At 34.6% G+C, this 26,628-nt stretch overlaps 1 protein-coding gene across 10 annotated transcripts in view; it reads right to left on the bottom strand.

Annotated features, from left to right (window-relative positions):
- Positions 1 to 18,084, bottom strand: part of LOC139488991 (tubulin-specific chaperone D-like) — a 65,912-nt gene extending 47,828 nt beyond the window's left edge. For all 10 annotated transcript variants that reach the window (XM_071275004.1, XM_071275002.1, XM_071275003.1 and 7 more), the window contains exons 1-7: positions 17,312 to 18,084; positions 14,830 to 14,880; positions 14,261 to 14,358; positions 13,616 to 13,717; positions 8,989 to 9,135; positions 8,171 to 8,309; positions 7,296 to 7,391 (exon numbers count right to left, since the gene is read on the bottom strand). In XM_071275004.1, coding sequence (XP_071131105.1) covers positions 7,296 to 7,391; positions 8,171 to 8,309; positions 8,989 to 9,135; positions 13,616 to 13,717; positions 14,261 to 14,358; positions 14,830 to 14,880; positions 17,312 to 17,468 — 790 coding nt within the window. In that variant the 5' untranslated portion in view covers positions 17,469 to 18,084. The remainder of the gene's footprint in view (positions 1 to 7,295; positions 7,392 to 8,170; positions 8,310 to 8,988; positions 9,136 to 13,615; positions 13,718 to 14,260; positions 14,359 to 14,829; positions 14,881 to 17,311) is intronic.
- Positions 18,085 to 26,628: the final 8,544 nt, after the last annotated feature.

The raw sequence follows: 26,628 nt of genomic DNA, 5'->3' as shown, positions 1-26,628 counted from the left end.
TGATACCAATACTAAGTAAGGACTCATAAAACTGCATGTGGTGTTGTATTTATTCGATACCTGGAGTAACTCGTTTTTAATGTGTTCAATATTACATTTGCAATACTGATTCAAAAATTAAAAGTTGATTTCTGATCAAATAATTCAATATTTTTGTGTGTTTGATAAATAAAAATTTGAATATTATTATTTTTAAATTAAGGTCTTCATAAACATAAGTCTATAAATGAACAACAACAAAAACATGTAAATTCATTGGAAAATACTAAAAAATGTGTCTGAAATAAACTTTTTAGTATTAAACCAGATTTTATATTGAACAGATTGAAAATATATTAATGATAATATTGAATAAATACAATATTGCATACAGTTTATTTGAGTTATTAGAAGTATTTCAATAACTAGAGGCTCTCAAGAGCCTGTATCGCTCACCTGATTCTACTTGGGTTTTTGAAATCATATGAAAAAATATAAAATTTGGCTAAAAGTGACAACACAACCTCATTGATAAGGAAAGGAACATGTTTAATTTCATTCAAAAGTCCCCCACTGGCGGCCATCTTGGATGACGGATCGGCTACAAAGTAACAACACTTGGTCAGCACCTCAAAAGGAACATTCATGCCATGTTTGGTTTTATTCCATTCAGTGGTTCTCTAAAAGAAGTCATTTGTATGCATTTCCCATAGGGTCCTATGTTAAACTAAGTCCCCTGCTGGCGGCCATCTTGGATGATGGATCTGCTACAAAGTAACAACACTTGGTCAGCACCTCATAAGGAACATTCATGTAATGTTTAGTTTTATTCCATTCAGTGGTTCTCTAAATGAAGTCATTTGTATGCATTTCCAATAGGGTCCTATGTTAAACTAAGTCCCTGCTGGCGGCCATCTTGGATGATGGATCGGCTACAAAGTAACAACACTTGGTCAGCACCACATTAGGAACATTCATGCCATGTTTGATTTCATTCCATTCAGTGGTTCTCTAAAAGAAGTCATTTGTATGCATTTCCCATAGGGTCCTATGTTAAACTAAGTCCCCCGCTGGCGTCCATCTTGGATAATGGATCGGCTACAAAGTAACAACACTTGGTCAGCACCACATTAGGAACATTCATGCCATGTTTGATTTCATTCCATTCAGTGGTTCTCTAAAAGAAGTCATTTGTATGCATTTCCCATAGGGTCCTATGTTAAACTAAGTCCCCCGCTGGCGGCCATCTTGGATGATGGATTGGCTACAAAGTAACAACACTTGGTCAGCACTCCATAAGGAACATTCATGCTATGTTTGGTTTCATTCCATTTAGTGGTTCTCTAGAAGAAGTCATTTGTATGCATTTCCCATAGGGTCCTATGTTAAACTAAGTCCCCCGCTGGCGGCCATCTTGGATGATGGATCGGCTACAAAGTAACAACACTTGGTCAGCACTCCATAAGGAACATTCATGCTATGTTTGGTTTCATTCCATTTAGTGGTTCTCTAGAAGAAGTCATTTGTATGCATTTCCCATAGGGTCCTATGTTAAACTAAGTCCCCCGCTGGCGGCCATCTTGGATGATGGATCGGCTACAAAGTAACAACACTTGGTCAGCACCCCATAAGGAACATTCATGCTATGTTTGGTTTTATTCCATTCAGTGGTTCTCTAAAAGAAGTCATTTGTATGCATTTCCCATAGGGTCCTATGTTAAACTAAGTCCCCCGCTGGCGGCCATCTTGGATGATGGATCGGCAACAAAGTAACAACACTTGGTCAGCACCTCATAAGGAACATTCATGCCATGTTTGGTTTCATTCATTTCAGTGGTTCTCTAAAAGAAGTCATTTGTATGCATTTCCAATAGGGTCCTATGTTAAACTAAGTCCCCTGCTGGCGGCCATCTTGGATGATGGATCGGCTACAAAGTAACAACACTTGGTCAGCACCCCATAAGGAACATTCATGCTATGTTTGGTTTTATTCCATTCAGTGGTTCTCTAAAAGAAGTCATTTGTATGCATTTCCCATAGGGTTCTATGTTAAACTAAGTCCCCGGCTAGCAGCCATCTTGGATGATGGATCGGCAACAAAGTAACAACACTTGGTCAGTACCTCATAAGGAACATTCATGCCATGTTTGGTTTCATTCCATTCAGTGGTTCTCTAAAAGAAGTCATTTGTATGCATTTCCCATAGGGTCCTATGTTAAACTAAGTCCCCCGCTGGCGGCCATCTTGGATGATGGATCGGCAACAAAGTAACAACACTTGGTCAGCACCTCATAAGGAACATTCATGCCATGTTTGGTTCCATTCCATTCAGTGGTTCTCTAGAAGAAGTTCAAAATGTAAATTGTTAACGACGACGACGACGGACGACGACGGACGACGGACGACGGACGACGACGACGGACGACGGACGCCAAGTGGTGAGAAAAGCTCACTTGGCCCTTCGGGCCAGGTGAGCTAAAAATATAAAATTTGGCTAAAAGTGACAACACAACCTCATTGATAAGGAAAGGAACATGTTTAATTTCATTCAAAAGTCCCCCACTGGCGGCCATCTTGGATGGCGGATCGGCTACAAAGTAACAACACTTGGTCAGCACCTCATAAGGAACATTCATGCCATGTTTGGTTTTATTCCATTCAGTGGTTCTCTAAAAGAAGTCATTTGTATGCATTTCCCATAGGGTCCTATGTTATACTAAGTCCCCTGCTGGCGGCCATCTTGGATGATGGATCTGCTACAAAGTAACAACACTTGGTCAGCACCTCATAAGGAACATTCATGCAATGTTTAGTTTTATTCCATTCAGTGGTTCTCTAAAAGAAGTCATTTGTATGCATTTCCAATAGGGTCCTATGTTAAACTAAGTCCCTGCTGGCGGCCATCTTGGATAATGGATCAGCTACAAAGTAACAACACTTGGTCAGCACCACATTAGGAACATTCATGCCATGTTTGATTTCATTCCATTCAGTGGTTCTCTAAAAGAAGTCATTTGTATGCATTTTCCATAGGGTCCTATGTTAAACTAAGTCCCATGCTGGCGGCCATCTTGGATGATGGATGGGCTACAAAGAAACAACACATGGTCAGCACCCCATAAGGAACATTCATGCAATGTTTGGTTTCATTCCATTCAGTGGTTCTCTAAAAGAAGTCATTTGTTTGCATTTCCCATAGGGTCCTATGTTAAACTAAGTCCCCCGCTGGCGTCCATCTTGGATAATGGATCGGCTACAAAGTAACAACACTTGGTCAGCACCACATTAGGAACATTCATGCCATGTTTGATTTCATTCCATTCAGTGGTTCTCTAAAAGAAGTCATTTGTATGCATTTCCCATAGGGTCCTATGTTAAACTAAGTCCCCCACTGGCGGCCATCTTGGATGATGGATCGGCTACAAAGTAACAACACTTGGTCAGCACTCCATAAGGAACATTCATGCTATGTTTGGTTTCATTCCATTTAGTGGTTCTCTAGAAGAAGTCATTTGTATGCATTTCCCATAGGGTCCTATGTTAAACTAAGTCCCCTGCTGGCGGCCATCTTGGATGATGGATCGGCTACAAAGTAACAACACTTGGTCAGCACCCCATAAGGAACATTCATGCTATGTTTGGTTTTATTCCATTCAGTGGTTCTCTAAAAGAAGTCATTTGTATGCATTTCCCATAGGGTCCTATGTTAAACTAAGTTCCCGGCTGGCGGCCATCTTGGATGATGGATCGGCAACAAAGTAACAACACTTGGTCAGCACCTCATAAGGAACATTCATGCCATGTTTGGTTTCATTCCATTCAGTGGTTCTCTAGAGGAAGTCATTTGTATGCATTTCCCATAGGGTCCTATGTTAAACTAAGTCCCCCGCTGGCGGCCATCTTGGATGATGGATCGGCAACAAAGTAACAACACTTGGTCAGCACCTCATAAGGAACATTCATGCTATGTTTGGTTTCATTCAATTCAGTGGTTCTCTAAAAGAAGTCATTTGTATGCATTTCCCATAGGGTCCTATGTTAAACTAAGTCCCCTGCTGGCGGCCATCTTGGAAGATGGATCGGCTACAAAGTAACAACACTTGGTCAGCACCCCATAAGGAACATTCATGCTATGTTTGGTTTTATTCCATTCAGTGGTTCTCTAAAAGAAGTCATTTGTATGAATTTCCCATAGGGTCCTATGTTAAACTAAGTCCCCCGCTGGCGGCCATCTTGGATGATGGATCGGCTACAAAGTAACAACACTTGGTCAGCACCTCATAAGGAACATTCATGCCATGTTTGGTTCCATTCCATTCAGTGGTTCTCTAGAAGAAGTTCAAAATGTAAATTGTTAACGACGACGACGACGGACGACGACGGACGACGGACGACGGACGACGACGACGGACGACGGACGCCAAGTGGTGAGAAAAGCTCACTTGGCCCTTCGGGCCAGGTGAGCTAAAAAAGAAGATAATTTTTTTGTCAGGTAAATTAATCAATGAGTGATAGATTTCTCCTAGAAGAAATTTAAAGGTCCCAGTGAATAAACTACACAGAGAACAATACCTGTTGTATTTGTTAGATGGGACAATAGAACTGCCAAAAGTTTAAATCGACAGGTAACTTGCAGGTGAATCTATGGAAAACTAAGATAGGGTTCGCAATAACATGTGTACATTAAAAAAAAAATCCGGATATTGGAAAAGTCTAAACAGCCAATTAAAATATGTTTTATTGTATACATTCTGGTTGGATTTCGTTCTTTAAAGGATACTCGTGTGTTATTTTAGGGGTTATCCATAATTATCAACCATTTTCCAAAGTGTACAAAACGTACACTTGGGGGGAGGGGGTTAAAAAATCTACATTTATACAGTACGCTTTTTTTCAGCAAATGAAATAAAAGTCAGATATGTTTCAGTTTCTTTTCAATGCAAATTTCTATATTAAACTAAACTTTAATAGACAGGATCTTCTTTTTATTAAGAATTATTGATTCTTGTCTTGAAATCTGAAAATGGTTGATGTACACATTTTTAGGGAGGGTGGGGGGTCTGAAAAAGTGTATGTTTTGTACATTTTGGAAAATGGATGACCCCTTAGTGGATTAAGGAAACATTATATTTTCCTGGATATTTGATTTTCTGGTTTTGTCAAAGCCTGCATACAAGCCTAAAGCAAATTTTACTCCATAGAACATTTTAATTGGTGGTTCACTTATTCCCATGAAATCCAAGAAAACATTTGGACTTATCCTCAGTCCTGAGTTTTCCAAAAAAAGCCATACTTACCGCTTTTCCATAAATAAATAATAGACAAGATTTGGATTGTGCAACTTGTACTGATGATTCCAATGATAGTTTTTGCCCTAGCCTCAGCTTAATGCTATGATTTAAGCTGTACTTACCAGGGGTGTGGAAATATTTGTTGTGAGCACTTGTCCCTGGGCAAGTAAAACTAAAAATTTTACTTGTCCGGAAAAAATTTACTTGCCCTGATGATCCCAATAAATATTGAAGTATTTCTTGTTAGCTAATATATAATTCTTACTTAGCACTGACTGTTGTGCATCACAAACAAATGAAATCCATTTGTTTATATGTGTAAAAAATTCGAAAAGTAGGAAATGGGTTATTAACATCAATTGCACAGAAACCTAACAAACCAACCAAAGAAACAACATGTAAAGGACAATTTTGCAGCAGTTTTTTAATAACAATTGTAGCCAGTAGGTACATATATATACTAAATTTGAGGACAGTGATTGAAGAAATGTAAACTAAATTAAAGAACCTTAGTGAGCACGCTCACATACCCCATGTCCCCACATTGTCATTGGAGAAATTAAATAAGTATAAGAAAAAATATTGAATAATAATTTCCTGTCAATATACATAGTATGTCCTTATTATCTACAAAATTTCATGAAATTATGTTGTGTGTTTTCAGAGGAGTTGAGATGACAAACTGTTGCAGAAGTACATTGAAGCAAATAAGTTCAAAGGGGCATAACTCCTAGAAAAAAAATTGAACCGTAATTTCCTGTTGATATGCACATCTACATAGTATGTCCTTATTATCTACAAAGTTTCATGAAATTCTGTTGTGTGGTTTGAGAGGAGTTGCGATGACAAACTGTTGCAGTAGTACATTAAAGTAAATAAGTTCAAAGGGGCGTAACTCCTAGAAAAAAAATTGAATTGCAATTTCCCGTCGATATGCACAACTACATAGTATGTCCTTATTATCTGAAAAGGTTTCGTGAAATTCTGTTGTGTGGTTTGAGAGGAGTTGCAATGAGAAACTGTTGCAGTAGTACATTAAAGTAAATAAGTTCAAAGGGGCGTAACTCCTAGAAAAAAAATTGAATCGCAATTTCCCGTCGATATGCACAACTACATAGTATGTCCTTATTATCTGAAAAGGTTTCGTGAAATTCTGTTGTGTGGTTTGAGAGGAGTTGCGATGACAAGAAACAGGACTGACGGACTGACTGACGGACGGGTCAAAAACATTATACCCTCCGCAACTTCGTTGCGTGGGGTATAATAATAGATAAACTATTGATTTTGTGGTGTTTCTCTCAATTCACACACTTGTTTTTTCTTGATTATTTATCATTGTCTTGATGGGCAATGACAGATATTAAGGTGTCCCTTCTATTCACCACTTTGACAACAAATAATGTTGACCTTTCATGTATAAATAAGACAAAAACATAATTTATTTTTCGAATTTCCCTAGATAGCCAGGAGCAATCTGATATCCACGATGTCTGAAATTCTCGCTTCCGTTTTTTTTTTTAAAACTCAGTCTCTGTGTCCTCCATTTGCATTTAAGATTTTCTACTCAACTCATGACTCTTTTTGTCTTACTTGCCAAGCTTTTTATTAAATATTTATCAGTCTGAATCTGATACAAAATTTTAAAATAAATGACACTTCCGGTAAATGATGGATAAAACCTAATCGACAATCCCGGGTCAATTGACAAAGCCAATGCAATGTTACGCGACTCGGGTTCGCCTGCTTATTTTTATTTATTTTGGTAATCAGTCTATTTCCGGCATCATGTAACATTTATCGTTATGAACATTGATGTTTTTACTTGCTGAACATTAGTTTCTTTTACATAAATTAAACATCTTTATACGTTTTGAAATTAATTTAATGTTTTTGTTGGATTTGAACTTTGTCTTGTATATTTTTTTACTTGTCCACGTGCAAACAAGACAAAAATAATTACTTGTCCGGTTGTTCAATTGTACGAGTCGGGCGAGTCGGGCATATCATTTCCACACCCCTGCTTACCATATTTCAGTAAATCCTCTCGTTTTCCATGTTTAAATAATAAAGACAGAACTCGCAGGGTGCCACTAGCACAGTTGACTCCCATCATGGTTTCAACTGAAAATATAAAGTTGCAATGAGTGATTAACTGTATAATGTATGACAGATACAACTACAGGAGTTTAACAACCTTGACTTCTTATTTTAAAAGATCTCACACATTCAGTTAATACAGATTAATTTGTTATATGATAAAGCTTGAAATTTTCAATAAAGCTGTTACTAACATCATCAGAGCATAAGTTTATACAGCATATAATGCTCATTCTATAAATTAACTTGCAGCATTATTTTTTAAGAACAGTTTTCCAATAACTGTATCTATATGGGTTTAATATTGGTTTTCTTTAAAGTACAAAAAATATTATCCTTACACAGACGAAAGTATACCATAAGATGTATGTTGTTGACAGACACCATAAGATGTATGCTGTTGACAGACACCATAAGATGTATGCTGTTGACAGACACCATTAGATGTATGTTGTTGACAGACATAACAACTTAGATCTTTAAAAAGATGCTAAATATCAAAAATATTAGAAAAGGGCCAATATAAAGTCAGGAATGTTCTTGAAAAAAATGTATGGGATTCTGAAGGCACTTTTTTTATTTAACCTACCATGCATAACATTTTAATTGATAACGTCCTATAAAATTCAGATTATAGTTCTTCAATAAACTAATCTTGATAAAAGCGTCTTCAAAATCCCCTCCCCCCAAAAACCACAAGAAATCAATTCTTAAATAGCCATTCCTAAAATCCCCTCCGCCCAAAAACCACAAGAAATCAATTCTTAAATAGCCATTCCCAAGCTTTTTATATTTAAACTCACTATTAGCTGTGTGGAGCATCTGTAAACTCCAGTCTAAGAAATCTGGTAACTTTTCTCTCTGTACATCTGGTCTAGTCATGAATCTGGAAGCCAAGTATGCTGCAGCATCTCTGGATTTATCATTCACTGTAAGGTATAACTGAAAATACAAAGTCAATTATTTCAGACTGTGTTTCTCTGGATTTATTGTTCACTGTTAGGTATAACTGAAAAGCAAATTAAAAATACAAATTCCAATACAGACCTTTAGAGACTTGGAATTTATCATCCACAGTTAGATACTAAATAACATGACACAAAATAGCGTCAATTAGAGATAACTTAAAAATAAAAGCCAGTTCAAACAATAAGTTTCCAGATTAAAAAAAAAAAATTTGAGGAGCTGAATAAGATTATCTCCCATTTGTTAACAATATATCAGCCACTTGCTATTACCAGATCCTTACATGGTCGCTATAGTATAAAGGTAATAACTTTGCCAGAATTCACTTTCCTATAAGCACAAAACATAATTTTTTATCCTTGAAAAATGGAATCCATGCATTCCCCAATATGAAGTTTTCTGTCTATTTTAAGGATTGTTTTTTTTTAAATTTATTAAACATGGTATAGTATAGCATGTATAGGGAATTTCTCACCGCATTGAAAACCCATTGGTCGCCTTTGGCTGTTGTCTGCTTTTTGGAAAGTGTGGTGGCTCTTTGACACAGTCTCCATTTCCATTCTCAATTTTATGACTTCATCTAACATTTGAGCATATGATATTTGAATGACCCTATGGTTAGTTCTTATTGTTTGTAATTATTTATTTAACTTACTTTAGCAAGATCTAATATTCTATCCATGGCTGGTTTCCTTCTCTTTCCATCCTCAGAGGTCACATTACTGTCCAGCCTGACCATATCAAATGGTATCATACTGACCATGGACATCCAAAGTAATAACTCATATCTCGTTTCCCAGTTCTGAAAAATATTTACTTAATCTTTATTTGAAATGCACATTTGTCTGACATGTACTGTAAATTTGAAAATTGTTGTGAGGTGTTTATTTAAAAAAAGAATACCTTCACAATTAGATATCACAAAAGAACAACTTTAATGGAGATTTAAATTTGGGACTGGAAAATTACAAAAATTGTAAAGGATTCTGTAGAACCCTGTGTCTATCCTTCAATTGCTGTGCATGCTGTAAAAGTTTAACTAAATCATACAAATGGTTTGACAAAGTAATTAATGTGTTACAATTTTTAATCCCACACTGTAACTAATTGTTTACTACCAAAAAAGTCCTTTAGGCCAAAATAAATAAATAGTGTGTTTCCTATTTCACCCTGAAAAAAATTAGGTAGGGTAGGTAGGTAAAACATTTTATTTTATGAAAACTTTTTATTTTTTTCTATTTAAAAGCAGAAAAAGATTCAAATGAAATCATTTGATGTGCCTGCATACATGTAGTTCTTTGATATTTATAATAGAACTTAATTAAATCTACATACATTTTCATTAATAATAAAAATGTCCTTTCAATTTAATGTTTTTATATCTGCAGAAGCTAAATATAACTTTAACTTAAGGGTATACATGTGGGAACAGATTCCTACCCTCCCCACCCCCCTTTTTTTAGTAGTAGAAACACTGTAAATCGATGCTAAGCAGCAGCTTATTATTTTTGAGGTGCAATTCTCTTGCACCCTTTTTATTTAATAAATAGATGTGTTTTGATGTTTGACAGAATTTAATCTTTAGGAGTGGGGTTCTGACAGTATTAAAATTTCAGGTTTTGAGAAAAGTGAGAATCTTTTGTCTTAATATTTAATTATGGAAAACAAATTGTAGATTTTTTTTCCATCTCTGGTCATGCTGGTATAAACTGTTCTGGGACCAGCTAGAGAAAATTTAAAAGAATAAAAGTAGACATGGTGCTGGGGCAGATTCATTTATAAATGAACATGAATCATACACCATGTCTGCCTACTGTTGAAAGCTTTCTGTTTCTCGTTACACATTGTCTGCCTCTCCAACTGTCAAATCCCCAAAAGCATACAGTATTATGTCTGAGAACATTTTTTACAACGTTGGTAAGAGCATATTTTACAACAAAAGCTGGATTGATTTTAGCAGTAAATTGCTTTCATTTTACTCTTAAAATTATTTGTCAAGTATGGTCTTGTCAAATGTTTTCGTATGTCATAAAACTTTTTTTTTGCCCATCATGTTATGCTTAAAAAAGATTCATCATATTGTAATAATCCAGAATTGATGTCATTATATTTTGCAAACATGTGATCACATTTTGCATATTTGACAGCTAATAAAAATAGCTGCAGCCATGCTTGTTTATTTAAAATCTTAGTTTTTGAAACGCTTGACTCATTTATATTTGTCATTGCTATCAAACGTTTTGAAGATTTGTAATTTTCTAAACAAAAAGTCGGATCCGGACAGACCGAAAAATCCGGATTTTTCATTTTTTTTTTTTGTCAATAAAATGTTTAGGGTCGGCGTCGGAAATGGAGGTAGGGTCGGGAAACCGGAAACACACTATTAATTTATTTTGGCCTTATCATGTTTATCAGTAAAATCATGTTTATCAGTAAAAGTGTTTCTTGATTGCAGCTGCTGTCCAACTTTAAAATTGTGGATTCATTATTCAATATTCATTGCAATTTTCTACCAATTTTCCTGGATTTCATAGGTACATGCATATGGGAAACACAAATTTAAACGTTCAAGGAAATTCAAATTTTCTCCATGAAAGTTCACAGACTTTGCCAAAACCATGAAAACGCAGGTCTTTCTCAATCCACAAAAATAAATGAATCCACAGTAAGTAAAATTCCATGAAGGTTTGACAATACTACTAATGTCGTAATGACTGACAAACTTCAACCTTAGACTAAATCTGAATGTTAACTGTACAAAAACTTATGTCAATTTTATCAGTAAAATACTGAAAAATTCAAAATTAAACTTCTGTTCTGAATACTGTCTTTTGCTAATAAAAAAAATCTTCTGTCAAATTATTATAAAATTTCATAAAAATTTGTCAAAGTTGTATTTAGAGAAAACTTTAAACACAGACTAAACCTAAATGTTGACACAGAATAAATGATGATTAAAGGTTTTTAACGGCCTCTATTGACTATACAGCCCTTGCACAGTCAGCACAGAATTTTTATACGGGCATTCATATACCTAGGAAATAGTTAAGGCTATTTCAATAAAATGTATTTGGGAGGGTACGAAGGGACTTTCAACAACCAAGAACCATTTTAGATAATTTTGCATAATCATGATAATGTTAATAGATGCATACTGAAACCAGATGCTCCGCAGGGCGTAGCTTTATACGACCGCAGAGGTTGAACCCTGAACGGTTGGGGCAAGTATGGACACAACATTCAAGCTGGATTCAGCTCTAAATTTGGATTGTGATTAAATAGTTGACACAGCATAGGTTTCTGACACAGAATGAATGTGTTCTAATGAACTTAAAATTTTTGTTTTCTCTTAGAGCAATTCACTATGCTGTTGAATATTAATCCTCTCAAAAAAATGTTTGAAGAAATTTTCTTTTTTATTTATGAAATTTCAAATGAGAAAAATTGAACCCAATTTTTTTAATCACATCCCCCTTTCCCTTATTCCAAAACTAATCTCAATTAAAATTTCTAATGGAGTTTGCAACAATAACTACTCATTTAAATACATCATAAAATATTAAGATGTAAAAAAACTGCTTGTTATCACTGAATGGTAAAGATTATTTTAATTTATCAGTTGGTAGTAAAAAGTGAATATACATTGTATATTGTATATAACAAAGATTTAAGTTGATTCTGGACAAAGAAAGATAACTCCAATTAAAAAAAAATCTTGCTATTACACAATATTTTGCAATTAGATATTTTTTGCTTACTATTCTGGACAAAGAAAGATAACTCTAATTAAAAAAAAATTTGCTATTTCACAATATTGTGCAATTAGATATTTCTTGCCATTGCGCAATACTGTGCAATTGAAAAGACTTGCTATTGCACAATACTTAATATAATAATTTTAGATCCTGATTTGGACCAACTTGAAAACTGGGCCCATAATAAAAAATCTAAGTACATTTTTGGATTCAAGCATATCAAAAAACCCCAAGATTTAAATTTTTGTTAAAATCAGACTAAGATTAATTTTGGACCCTTTGGACTTTAGTGTAGACCAATTTGAAAACAGGACCAAAAATGAAGAATCTACACTACATACACAGTTAGATTTGGTATATCAAAGAACCCCTTTTATTCAATTTTTGATGAAATCAAACAAAGTTTAATTTTGGACCCCGATTTGGACCAACTTGAAAACTGGGCCAATAATCAAGAATCTAAGTACATTTTTAGATTCAGCATATCAAAGAACCTAACTGATTCATTTTTTGTCAAAATCAAACTAAGTTTAATTTTGGACCCTTTGGACCTCCTTAATGTAGACCAATTTGAAAACGGGACCAAAAGTTAACAATCTACATACACAGTCATGACAGTTAGATTCGGCATATCAAAGAACCCCAATTATTCAATTTTGATGAAATCAAACAAAGTTTAATTTTGGACCCTTTGGGCCCCTTATTATGTTGGGACCAAAACTCCCAAAATCAATACCAACCTTCTTTTTATGGTCATAAACCTTGTGTTTAAATTTCATAGATTTCTATTTACTTATACTAACGTTATGGTGCGAAAACCAAGAAAAATGCTTATTTGGGTCCCTTTTTGGCCCCTAATTCCTAAACTGTTGGGACCTTAACTCCCAAAATCATTACCAACCTTCCTTTTGTAGTCATTAACATTGTGTTTAAATTTCATTGATTTCTATTTACTTAAACTAAAGTTATTGTGCGAAAACCAAGAATAATGCTTATTTGGGCCCTTTTTTGGCCCCTAATTCCTAAACTGTTGAAACCAAAACTCTCAAAATCAATCCCAACCGTTCTTTTGTGGTCATAAACCTTGTGTCAAAATTTCATAGATTTCTATTAACTTAAACTAAAGTTATAGTGCGAAAACCAAGAAAATGCTTATTTGGGCCCTTTTTGGCCCCTTATTCCTAAAATGTTGGGACCAAAACTCCCAAAATCAATACCAACCTTCCTTTTGTGGTCATAAACCTTGTGTTAAAATTTCATAGATTTCCATTCACTTTTACTAAAGTTAGAGTGCGAAAACTAAAAGTATTCGGAAGACGACGACGATGCAGACGAACAACGCCAACGTGATAGCAATATACGACGAAAATTTTTTTCAAATTTTGCGGTCGTATAAAAAGACCCATGACCCATATTCAATAATTAAATTTCCCTTCCTACCCTTCCAAATACATTTTTAATGGAATAGTCCTTATAAAGTGCAGAACATAATACGAATCTTTGACAAAGCAGTATTTTATTTTATACCTCATAATCTTTAGGATCTTGTGCTGTTAATAAAGCTATGACTGGTTCAACATCAGCAACTTCATGTGGGAACAGTCTAACGATGACTTTTGCACCTCTCATCTATTAAAGATTTATAAAAAAAACAATTAGATTGAGCATGATGAGATTGATCCATGTTTCCTTAAAGTGCCACATCTGAACATCAGCTTTATCGTGGCTTGAGCTTAAACAGAAATTTTCATGAAAAAAGATGTTTATGAATAACAGACAAACTGTCCTTCATGAGACTATAGCATTGGGAAGATTCTTTGTATAAGATAACCAATAAATTTTCTTGAAATTGTTTTGAATGTCAGTTTTAAATTGTCCTTCAATTTCTTGCGTCTTTTCTGGTTTTTTTTCACTTTTGAATGTCCAGTTGTTCATGTTGTTTAGCAGGTTATGTTGCACAGATTTCTTATTACTAGTAAAGGCTAAAAGATACAGGCCTTTGAATGTCATGTGAATCAATGTGTTTTGGTGATGTGTGCATTAGAAGACTCTGATAAGTGGAAGACAGTTTCTGGTTATTGACATGTACCCTAATGTATGCATTTGAAGCTTAAGGTTAAATGAATCAGTGGGTTTGGTGATAAAGGATGTCTGGTAACCATGGTAACTCACCTTTGTTATAAAATACAGACATTTGAAGGTCAGATGAATCAGTGGGTTTGGTGATGAAGGATTTCTAATGATCTCTAACAGCTGTGTCATCAACGATTCTACAAAAGGAATGTAAAATGTGAAAATCTTTTAATGTAAACTTTCTTATAATTTTGGAGAAAAAAAAACTCTTTTAACTCATCTTGAATAAGAATTTATAAACTACTGAATACATATACTGGCTAAAATACGGATTCATTATTTAAGGGGGAATCAATTTTCATGGATTGAGGAACAATTTTGTTTTATAGTATATTTGATTTCATGATTTTGTGCATGTTTGCTTACATGCGTTTAAAAATTACTGCTTTGTTGGACAGGATTATCCCTAACCCACAAAATCCATCAAAATTGGTTATATCAACAAATAGTACTTATGATTCCAAAGCAGCTCATTACAGGGGAAGCTTATTGTTAACAGTTTCAAGATGTATATGTATACAGAAAATAACACTACCGCAGGTGGGACAATCAATAAACGTTTACCTAGATGTCTAAGACAATCTATACATATATATCAGAAAACATACCTAAATGTCCATCTATTAGATGAGGCTGTTCTTGGTACTTGTCAACAATAACTGTAAAATAGAGACTAGTATAAACATGATAAACTTTACCCATCACATGATAAACTTTACCCGTCACATGATCTCACCAAGTCTTGTGTGATAATGCACATCATAAACATGATAAACTTTACCCGTCACATGATCTCACCAAGTCTTGTGTGATAATGCACATCATAAACATGATAAACTTTACCCGTCACATGATCTCACCAAGTCTTGTGTGATAATGCATATCATAAACATGATAATCATTAGTGTTCCAGCTAGGATTCCAAAAGGGCAGGGTGCCAATCCTGAAAAAGGGCATTTAACGCGTAATATGATAATATGAAAAGGGCATGTTTTAATAAAGATATTATTTATCAAACATTGTGTTTATTCATTGAATCACTGGTTACACAAGAGCAACATCATAAGTCCATTTAGAACTCTATCTTTCTACTTTTAAGGCTGAAAAACTTGTCAAACAGCTTGTCAGACAAGTTTTTAGTTCATTGATTGGCACAGTTGAGCTTTATATGCAGTATGTTTTGAAAGGTGACCTGCTTCATTCTGTTTCTATGGTCTGACACACTTTACCAGTTTCACATTTCTACCTCTGCTGTGCTTAATGGCAATACAGCACAAAACAGCTGTGTGCAGTGTTAGGATATAGCAACAGTGAAAATTTGTATTAAAAATAAAGAATACAGAAAAAGATGACCAAGACACCCTACCAACACTGCTACTAAGACCCTCTTTAACTTTTCCCATAACTCAAAATACTTAAACATATATATTCTTAAGCAAGAAGTATGAAGACATATTTTAGAATATGTTAAGTGGGTTACTCAATGCTATGAAATAATCAGATTGAGTTATCTTTCTTTATTCAGGTGTGCTCCTTCTTTGGAGGATTATAAACAGTACTTAGAAGATGTAAATATGATCAACAATAATATGAGGGCAGTCAATAACAAATACGTCTGAATTTGCTATTTATTTCACGGAGAACCAGTAGAACGATGTCTTCCACGAGTTGTTTATGGTTTTCAACTTTCTGTCATTACATTTTCTCCATGAAACTACGGTAAACATTGCAAATTGTGCCTAAGTTGTCGTATGCACATTTCTTCAAATATAATTGCAGATTGACCGATTCTATTTGAATGAATTAATGTTGATGATCATTAATGACCCATCCGATAAACGGATTACCTATAACAACAGATTATGACACCAGTTAAAACCGTTGATTAGCTTGGGGTCGTAAACAAAGTCATAACTTATCGCCAGGTAAAATTTAGTAATTAGCGGATCATATCATTAATAGGAACAAAATAATATACAATCGATCTTCAAAAGCCAGGGCGCCCTGGAAACTGTAAAAAGGGCACAGGGTGGCATTCAGGAAGGGCGGGCACCGCGCCCTCTGAAAACGGCCTAGAGGGAACACTGATCATGATAATACGTAACATTGTATAAAGCAACATTTAAATCCTTATTAAATAATAAATAACTATCCCATACCTGTCTACTTTAAATTAAAAAAAAATCTCCATTGTGTTTTCCAAGATCACTTTAGTCTTTAGAATTTTGCACGTTTTTTCAAATTAAATTCTCCCCCAAGGGTGACTGGAGAATAGAAATATGGTCACTTGGTCTTCTACCGACCGGCAATAAAACGCTTGCCGAAGTGAGGCGTCCGTTTGGCTGTGCGGGATGTATTACAGAGTTCACGAAAAGTGTCAGTCCTCAGGATTTTACCACCAAAATTTTCATCTATAGGACAGACACAATTTTAGTATTTTTCAATAGAATTAGTAGTGAGGACCAGTAGATTTTCTTCATGGACCACCAGGGAAAAAAAGATTTCGCGAACTCTGGTATTAAGTTCACAGTCACGTCCGGTTAGAATTGGGACGTTAAATTTGATGTCTCGTGTATAGAGAGTGCCACGCTCTTTGCACGTTAAGAACCCTTACAACAACTTGTTGAGGGCCCGTAGGTGGCCTGTTGTAAGGCAAAATTTCTGTCCCTATCCAATATACCCTCATTTTCAAGTGGCAGTCGAAATTTCCCTGACTATCATCCCTTATGGCCTCTATTATGACAAGACCTACCTATTGTATTTATTGTGAACTTGTTCTCGTCCTGAATATGCATGAAATATTTACCACTGGACGTTAAGCAACCAACAATCAATCAATCAATCAAATTAAGTTCTGGATTTCGAAATCAGATCCCCCTTTTTTTCTTTTATGTTTATAGTTGGGCACTGTTGTTCAATTCTACTTTTCATGCCTCACAAATCTGAACTTTTAAAAGGTATTGGTCATAATTTCTGATTGAAATATGTATTCAATTAAATTATGTTTGATCATGTTAAACTATTTTTAATGAGTCATGAGTTATGTTTGTTTGTCTATCAGTGTTACACATTTTATCGTAGCTTTCTTACATGTAAATCTCTCGACAGTGGTTTCAACTGCTACCTGGTCTTTAAATATATCTTTCAGATTATCTATCAGTCCTTTGATTTCATTGATTTCCTTGAATTCTTCAAGTATGTGGCCTTTTCCAATTTCTTTTTCATCGTCTTCGATGTTGTCCGCCATGCTTAGGAATCGAATAACATTACGGCCTTTTTCTGTTGATGTATCGGAAAAATACGAGAGAAATCGGGTTTTGCTGCATTATCTGCCCTTGATTTTCGCGGTTTTTTTTCCAAGTCAATTCGGCTCTTTCGGCAGTTATTTAAAATGTTTAAATTTAAAAACGCCAATCGATATTAAATTCGACACCTGACAGCATTTTCAAAAGTGATAATCCAAAGAGAAATGATTGGTACATCGTTAAAAAATAACAGTAAGAATCAGGAAACATTAAAGATATTGAATACTAGATATATGATATCATATGTTTTTGTGAGGGGAGTGGTTCCGGATACAATATTGTAAGGCACTTCAATTAAAGCCAAAGACAGAAAAAAACAATTAACAATGTATGAATAGATGTAGACATAATTTCAATAAAACATGTATCACATCAAAACATCCTAACTACATTGTAGACAGTAAAAAGTAAAATCACTAAAATACTAAACTTTCACTAAATGGACAAATCACTTTGTTCTTCCTATTTTCGCATTTTGCTTAACAGCATCTTATTCAGTATCCGTCATTTTTTTATTGGTAATCAAGAATCCGCCACAAATTCTGTATTCTTGGTACCCTAAAACGAGAATAAATTACCCGCTAAAAAGCCCGTTATACTGTAATTAATCTATAATTATCTTGGAAATATGTCGTGGTAGACCCAGTAATAATAATAAACTCATCATATATACCAGGATTGAAATTTTCAATTTAATTGCGCCATACGCCGCACTTTTCGTCAACATATGACTCATCATGCAGGGACGCTCATATAACGAATCTGAACAAATGTCGGTCAGTCAATTTGAACCAATTCCTAAAAAAATAAAGCGAAAAAGTTTCCCCAAATTTATGCTATGTAGTATTTTTTTTCCTTCAAATATTTATAAACACACACAATGTGATAAGAAAACAACAAAAATACCCAGAAATATCCTTTCATTTTTATATTTTGACTCATTTTACAAACCTGCACAACATTTCGTTACGGAAGTTATTAGTAAAGAAAGAACAGAAAAAGATGATATAACTGACGGACCTGTATTATAATTTTCTTCTTTTAAATGTAATTTTTATGCTTTTTATAAAAAAAAATATGTATAGGATCATGCATCAATTTGAAGTATATTTCAAAATTAATCTTGGAAGAACACTCCTTTTGTTTTTACGCATACCAAATAATTGATAGCTTGAATACCATACAGATGTGCATCATGTGAAGAATGAGGCCCCTCATGGGGGTCCTAGTAATCACATAATCACCATTTTTTTGCCAATATAATCACATAATCATTAAATATTTGCTTATCTTTAGTAATCAAATAATCATAAACTAAAAATACAGTCCTAGGTAATCAAATAATCATAAAATATTTGGCTTAATAATCAAATAATCATTAAAAAAACGGCCAAGTAATCACATAATCAAAAACCCCATGAGGGCCCTCAAGAATGTAGCTCAATTTTATTACAACAACAAAGTATGCATCCCACCAACATGTTTAACACCACCACATTATTTTTGTATGTGCCTCTCCCAAGTCAGGAGCCTGCAATTCAGTGGTTGTCGTTTGTTTATGTGTTACATATTTTATTTTTTTTCGTTCATTTTTTTACATAAATAATTTTTTTTCTCGTTTGAATTGTTTTACTTTGTCTTATCGGGGCCTTTTATAGCTGACTATGCGGTATGGGCTTTGCTCATTGTTGAAGGCCGTACGGTGACCTATAGTTGTTAATGTCTGTGTAATTTTTATCTCTTGTGGACAGCTATCTCATTGGCAATCATACCATATCTTCTTTTTTATATATATCATATTTCCCCCCAAAAAAAGTATAACATTCGCAATTGACATGAACCGCTTTGCCTTTATTAAGATGAAAACACTGAATTTGTGTTAAGGAAGTTAAAATGCAAATGAACAGTCAAGAATCTTAGTGAAAACACAATAAACAATGATAACTTCATTCATCAAATTTTTTTTTATGATCTCATGCATTTAATTCCTTTACATCAAATTTAAATCTGATTCGTTTCAATTTTCCTCCGACTCGTGGTCTTTTAATACAGTAAGTATGTTATTTTTTTACTTCTCTAGGTCACATGTGTATTTTGTTTAAAAAATGAAGTTCAGTTCTTCATCTTTGGTTGAAATTCGAAAGGAACACGTACATGACAAACCCACGATTATTCAGGATTTTCACTTTGGTAAGTGTTTTGGGAGAATATGCTGACTATCGATGTCAATAGTCAATACCTTATTCCTGTATCAAGCATTTAATGTAATGTGGATATCGCACTAAAACAATGATGTTTGAGGCTTTATCAACGGGGATAATAAAGTATTTTTGATTGAGGTAAAACATAATTATTATGGTTAGCAATATTTGGGTTTTAAATCGATGTCTTGTTTTTCGGTTAAAGACCATTGCCTGGTATAATTCTCGACTGAATCTATTAGTATATTAAAGTTGTGTTACCATCTGATATATTTGCAGTGGCGAATACAAAACTTTTCATAAGGGGAGCCCGTTCCAGTCATGCTTCAGTGATTCCCTATATAATCAACCAAATTTTCCTCACAAAAACAGGGGCGTGCCCCTAGCCATATTTTGCACTTTTGAATCACACATCTTGCAGATTTTGACAATGTTCTGTTATCTATGAATAAGGGAATAGCACATGGCTGGAGTCACGTTTATTTTTGAAAGTCGTCAACTTTTAAATTGCAATAGGCTTGCTATAGGTAAATATTTTCTGTCCTTTGGTCTTGTCTGTTTGAAACATCCCCCATCCCCCATTTTCATTCTTAAGTAAGAGATGATAGGTACGTAATCAACTAAGTAAGGAGGTATTCAGTTTAGATTGAACTGATTTAAGATGAATGTTATTGCCTTAGTTGATGTAATCGAGATATTTCATGGCAAAGAAAATTCCATAAAGGTATAAATATAATTCTCCAATTCATTTTTTTGAATGCAAACCAGTCTGAAAAGGACGTGACTTCCGCTGTCGGAAATGAGCGCTGTAAGTTTGTTTTAGTTTGAATGCGGATATGTATAATTAAGATTTTCAAACATAAGTTTCACGGAGAATGAATTTTGGTAAGCGCTTGTGAATAAAAAATGTACAGATGTAGTTGGTACCGTTTGTCATAAAGCTTTTACAGTAAGTAGAAATGTTTGTCGTCTTATTGTCTTGGTGGTGCTGTGTCGTCAATTTGGTTTGACAATGATTACGTAAGTTATTAGACTAACCATTTTTGGAACACTTTATGAACGCACCTCCTCCAAGACCATCATTGATAGAATACCGTCATATCATAATCTATTTGACCATTTTTACATCGCGTCGATGACCGTGAGGGCATTCCGATGTATTGTTGCAACATGTATGTATGTATTGTCTTCGAGATTCCTACCAGTGTAGACGAACCCCTTGATTGACTGCAATGGTACTGAGGATTCCTGCACACTCCCTAAGGATTAATGGAGATGTGTCCTTTACATAATAAACCCACCACCAGAACAATCACCACCCAACACCACCAAAGGGAGCGTGTAGGACACCGGGAAGTCTGTTATTATGTTGGAGGAAGCCGAAGTACTCGGAGAGAACCACCGGGCTTTTCGGCGGGAACAGACAACCCGAAGAGATTTCAGAAGATTGATTTTCAGGTCAAGCTGGGAACAACTTTGTCCTACCGATCGCGAGGTATTCAATCTAGTTTAAACTCCAGTCTGGATACCAGAGATGTGTGTGGAAGGGTGAAAATCACCCTACTGATGTACTGAAAATTCGACGTCTCGAGTGAGAATCGAACTCGGGACCTTCAGCACTGTAGCCATCGGTCTTAACCAATAGACCACAAACCCACACAGAGGTTTGACTTTCGTTTTTAACCGACCGTATAAATTCGCGGACAATATCGAGTGCAAAATAACAGTCATTAAAAATTATTTATTCAATAAATAATCATAAACATATTTTTTTAGAACATAAATTAATAATATAAAAATGATTTGTCGTTAGAAATATATATAAAGGTAAATAATCATTAATATCTATGCACACTACTCGTACCAAAAATAATACATTTGATGTCATTGTTTAATTAAACTAACCAACAAAGGAGTATGGCTTCGAAGTGCCTATATTGGCCGAAATGAAAGTTTTGTTGAAAGAAAAATGTATTAAGACCCTTTTGAGCCAAAATTTACTTGTCTATAAGTTTGTATTATAAAACTTGACATTGAGGATTAATGCGCTACATAGTGTAACGGAGGGGGTCGGTGAAGACACCTCCCGGCACGTGTAGTGGCCAGTACTTCGCCCCTATTCGACCATCGGGATACCTGATATCAGATTATGGCTGAACAACAGACAATAAATCAAATGAAACAAATTTTATTCACAAATGTACAATAATTGAATCAAACAAAGTCGGAAATAAACAGAGTATATAAATTTCTTAAAAGAGGGACGAAAGATACCAAAGGGACAGTCAAGCTCATAAATCTAAAACAAACTGACAACGCCATGGCTAAAAATGAAAAAAGACAAACAGAAAAACAATAGTAAACATTACACAACACAGAAAACTAAAGAATAAACAACACGAACCCCATAAAAAACTAGGGGTGATCTTAAATGATGTTCAAAATTAGAGTTTTATTTAATTTCAAATGTAAAATGAAAATAAAGTGTTCCCAGAGATAGTCTTAAAAGTTAAGCCAATTAGCTTCGCGTTGTGTTTTAAAGTAGTAAAATTTGCACCAAAAAGGGGTGACTAACTCTGGCAAACTGCACCGAAGTGGTGGCTAATCCTCTATGCTCCGGTGGTACTATTTTAGTTCCCGAGAGCCTCGAGTGGAATGATACATTCCGGCGAGTATTTGGAGGCCTATGCAAGGCCGACTCCGACTGAATATCAAATGAAATTCTATAAACTTGTCATTAATCAAACTAACTTTAATAGAAAAGATACTGAAGCAAGTTGAATAAATGAATATTCTTAAAACACTATAAAACATCAAAAGTTAAATACTTTTAAAAACAGTAAAATAAACAATCCTTACTTTATTTAGTCTTACTATGTTTATATCAAATTAAACTTATATATAGTAAAATAAACATTTAAATACTAAATAATTAATCTGTCAAAATTAAGGGGAATTAACCTAGCCACATCAAGTCACATCTATTACAATAGTAAACTAATTTAAGATGTCCAGAAAACCAGGGGTTAGTTTTAATGGTACCTCAGTTCGGGAGGTCTCTTCTTTCTTATAAGATTTTAAAGGTATGTTAAAAATTGGCTTGTGGAAAAATATCACAAGATCGTTTTGCGGGAAAATATGAATGCCGACTCAAATCCAATCTATTAGAAAAATCGAATTATTACAGAAGAGTGTCTTCCATGTACTTGTACTGCACTATTATTAAAATTGTAGAATAGAATGATATACAAATGGATGAAAATTATATATATATACATGTATATATATTCAACTCGTCCAAACATCAACCCAACAATGTTAGATCTGTAAATTTGCTTTCACAATTTTTTTGTTCTCCTCGCCGGGATTCGAACCCATGCTACTGAGATATCGTGATACCGCCAAATCGCCTGCACGGTAGCCGTACCGCTAGACCACATCACCACCTAGGCTTTATAAAAATGAAGCTTTCGGTGGCCGGGTGTTACCTTTCCACGTCAATTTTAATCTAACGTCGTACTACAGTACGTGATATATAAGGCATGGTGATGTTATTTTTACAGATCAGCTAAATTATATATAGTAAAGAATCCTACAAATTAATGTAAACGGGTCTAAATTGAAAACTACGTTCAACCCTATGGTTGCGTTGGATAAACACCGCAATTTTTATACGTGTGCATGTAAAACAAATTTCGTCGTAGAAGGGTCTACATACAGCACAAACAACATTTTCCAAAAGACCAAAAAAAATGGAAAAGTATATTTAAACAAAACGCATTTGACTAACAGGTCGAACATCTGATGTTCTTTAACCCTGTTGACTGCCATTGGCGATTGCCAAATAAAATTGATCACAAGATGTAACGAAATGGATCTTAATATAACTTTAATACTAAACAGAAAACAATAAACTTGGGGCCAAGATGTTATACCACAAACATAAGGTGTCAATATTTTTTTAGTACACCAGATCCGAATTTTGACAATAAACGTCTCTTCAGTGATGTTAGGGATCGAAACGGTATTTGGAAGGCCATATAATTTACCCTCAATTTAAGATAGACTCTTGAATTTTAAGAGTCAATATAGGATGAACGGATCAAATACACCGGAGGGAAAATATGATACAAGCACAAACGAAAAAATATAAACGAGTCTAAATTGAAAACTATGTTCAAACCTATGATTGCGTTGGATAAAAACCGCAATTTTTATACGTGTGCATGTAAAACAAATTTCGTCGTAGGAGGGTCTAAATACAGCACAAACAACATTTTCTAAAAGACCAAAAAAGTGAAAAAGTATATTTAAACAAAATGTTATGACATATATTCACTCTAAAATCCCACCAAAAATGTTGCCAAATACAACTGAAATAATCTTTTTATTAGTTTTTTTTTGCATCAAAGTTGTGTAAAGTGTTAAATTTATAATTATGAACACATCAATGATAATTCCATTCGACACCGCCCGGAAGTGCTAACTACTGGGCTGGTGATGGTTCTCGGGAAATAACCTACATTTAATGTGTCACGTGACAAATACATTAGCTATTTACTTGTAATATATCTTCTTAGAGATTCATTCAACACATGCCGAGCAGGGCCGTAACTAGCCTCTTTTAATAGTGAGGCAAAATTTTTGGGCGAGGGGTCTGTGGCCGCTTAAGGCCCTCAGAAGCTCTGAGAAAATAACGCAAAATCGTGCATTCTGAGCGTTTCCCAGACTCTTTCTTGCATTGAAACGGCTTAATTAATTTTTAGATATTTTTTTCGACAATCAAGTCCCAAAGCAAACACAAAGATTCATTGTGATTTAAGACTTTTAGGTATTAGAGACACCATTAAAAGACCGATATGTAGGATAAAGCAAACATCGTAATTCTCATAATTATTAATACCGTATCTGTACGTCTGTTCTTGTCTTGTATTGTGATTAGACATTGGTAATTTTTTTTTGATTAGATTTAGATATAGTGACATTGCAGTATTATACTTTAATTACTAGTACTACTTAAGTCCACACTAGGGACCATCTTCACCTTGTTTTACGATCTTTTACGGTATTAATGATTCTTTAAAAGTATTGTTGAAGACCATCCGGCAACTATCAAGATGAAGAGCAGGAACACAAACTTTGACCATTGATCATTTGTATTTTTTCTATGCATTGACTTTGTGTGCGATTATGTTCCCATACTCCTTTATTGTCGAGCCTGCAACTTTTGTTGCAGAAAGCTCGACATAGGGATAGTGATCCGGCGGCGGCGGCGGTGTTAGCTAACTTCTTAAAAGCTTTATATTTTAGAAGGTGGAAGACCTGGATGCTTCATACTTTGTATATAGATGCCTCATGTTACGAAGTTTCCGTCAGTCACATGTCCAATGTCCTTGACCTCATTTTCATGGTTCAGTGACCACTTGAAAAAAAAGTTCAGATTTTTTGTAATGTTGAATTCTCTCTTATTATAAGTAATAGGATAACTATATTTGATATGTGCGTACCTTGAAAGGTCCTCATGTCTGTCAGACAGTTTTCACTTGACCTCGACCTCATTTCATAGATCAGTGAACAAGGTTAAGTTTTAGTGGTCAAGTCCATATCTCAGATACTACAAGCAATAGAGCTAGTATATTCGGTGTATGGAAGGACTGTAAGGTGTACATGTCCAACTGGCAGGTGTCATCTGACCTTGACCTCATTTTCATGGTTCAGTGGTTATAGTTAAATTTTTGTGTTTTGGTCTGTTTTTCTCATACTATATGCAATAGGTCTACTATATTTGTTGTATGGAATGATTGTAAGGTGTACCTATCTAGCGGGTAGATGTCATGTGACCTTGACCTCATTTTCATGGTTCAGTGGTCAAAGTTAAGTTTTTGAGTTTTGGTCTTTTTATCTAATACTATATGCCATAGGTCATCTATAATTGGTGTATGGAAATATTTTATGATCTTTATGTCAGTCGCGCAGGTTTTATTTGACCGTGACCTCATTTTCACGGTTCATTGCACAGTGTTAAGTTTTTGTGTTTTGGTCTATTTTTCTTAAACTATAAGTAATAGGTCAACTATATATGTTGTATAGCAGCATTGTTAGCTGTACATGTCTGCCTGGCATGGTTCCTCTGACCTTGACCTCATTTTCAAGGTTCATTGGTCTTTGTTTAGTTATCTTGGTTAATGTTAAGTTTATGTGACAGTTGTATTAAAGCTTAGCTTGATACTTAAGACTATCAACATAATATCAATGATTAGTATAGAAGGCGAGACATTTCAGCGTGTGCACTCTTGTTTAAGAATTGAATGCTTCTTTTTTGTAACTTCATTGGGGTGTAAAAGCGTTGACCGAAGTACATTTTGTATGAAGCGCGGAAGTACCATAATGAAACGTACATGTATCTAATGTATATGTATCTAATAAATTATTATCTATTAAAGGGTCTCAAAATGACTTAATGCAAGTTTAACCTTTCAATGTAAAAGGTCATGTATGGCAATACCTTTTTTTTCCCTTCAAATTATTTGATACCGGGAAATATGTGACCTTACTTTAATTCAAACCATGTCAGCTATCTACTTTTATTTACAATAAAACGAACTGTTTTGTATTCTTTGATATCAATTTCAATTATCCATGCAGAAAGGACAAATTTATTTTTGTGTCCACTGAGTAGCATCGCATGTTCTTAAAATATATTTCTCGCACAATTCTGGACATCGGTGGACATGCATCATTGCAAAACCACGTTTACAAATGAAAATCAACACTCAGACTATAGTCATAAAGTAGGACAATAAATGAACAAAAGACAAACCCGGAACACAGAAGTACAAACAATAGACCATCAACTCTGAAAACTAAAAGGAAAATAGAAACATGGATAACGAAAAACATC

The sequence above is a fragment of the Mytilus edulis genome, chromosome 9 (genome assembly GCF_963676685.1).
Source record: "Mytilus edulis chromosome 9, xbMytEdul2.2, whole genome shotgun sequence".
Taxonomy (NCBI): Eukaryota; Metazoa; Mollusca; class Bivalvia; order Mytilida; family Mytilidae; genus Mytilus; species Mytilus edulis.
Note: the sequence above shows the minus strand (reverse complement) of the source record. Positions and strands in the feature narration are given on the sequence as shown.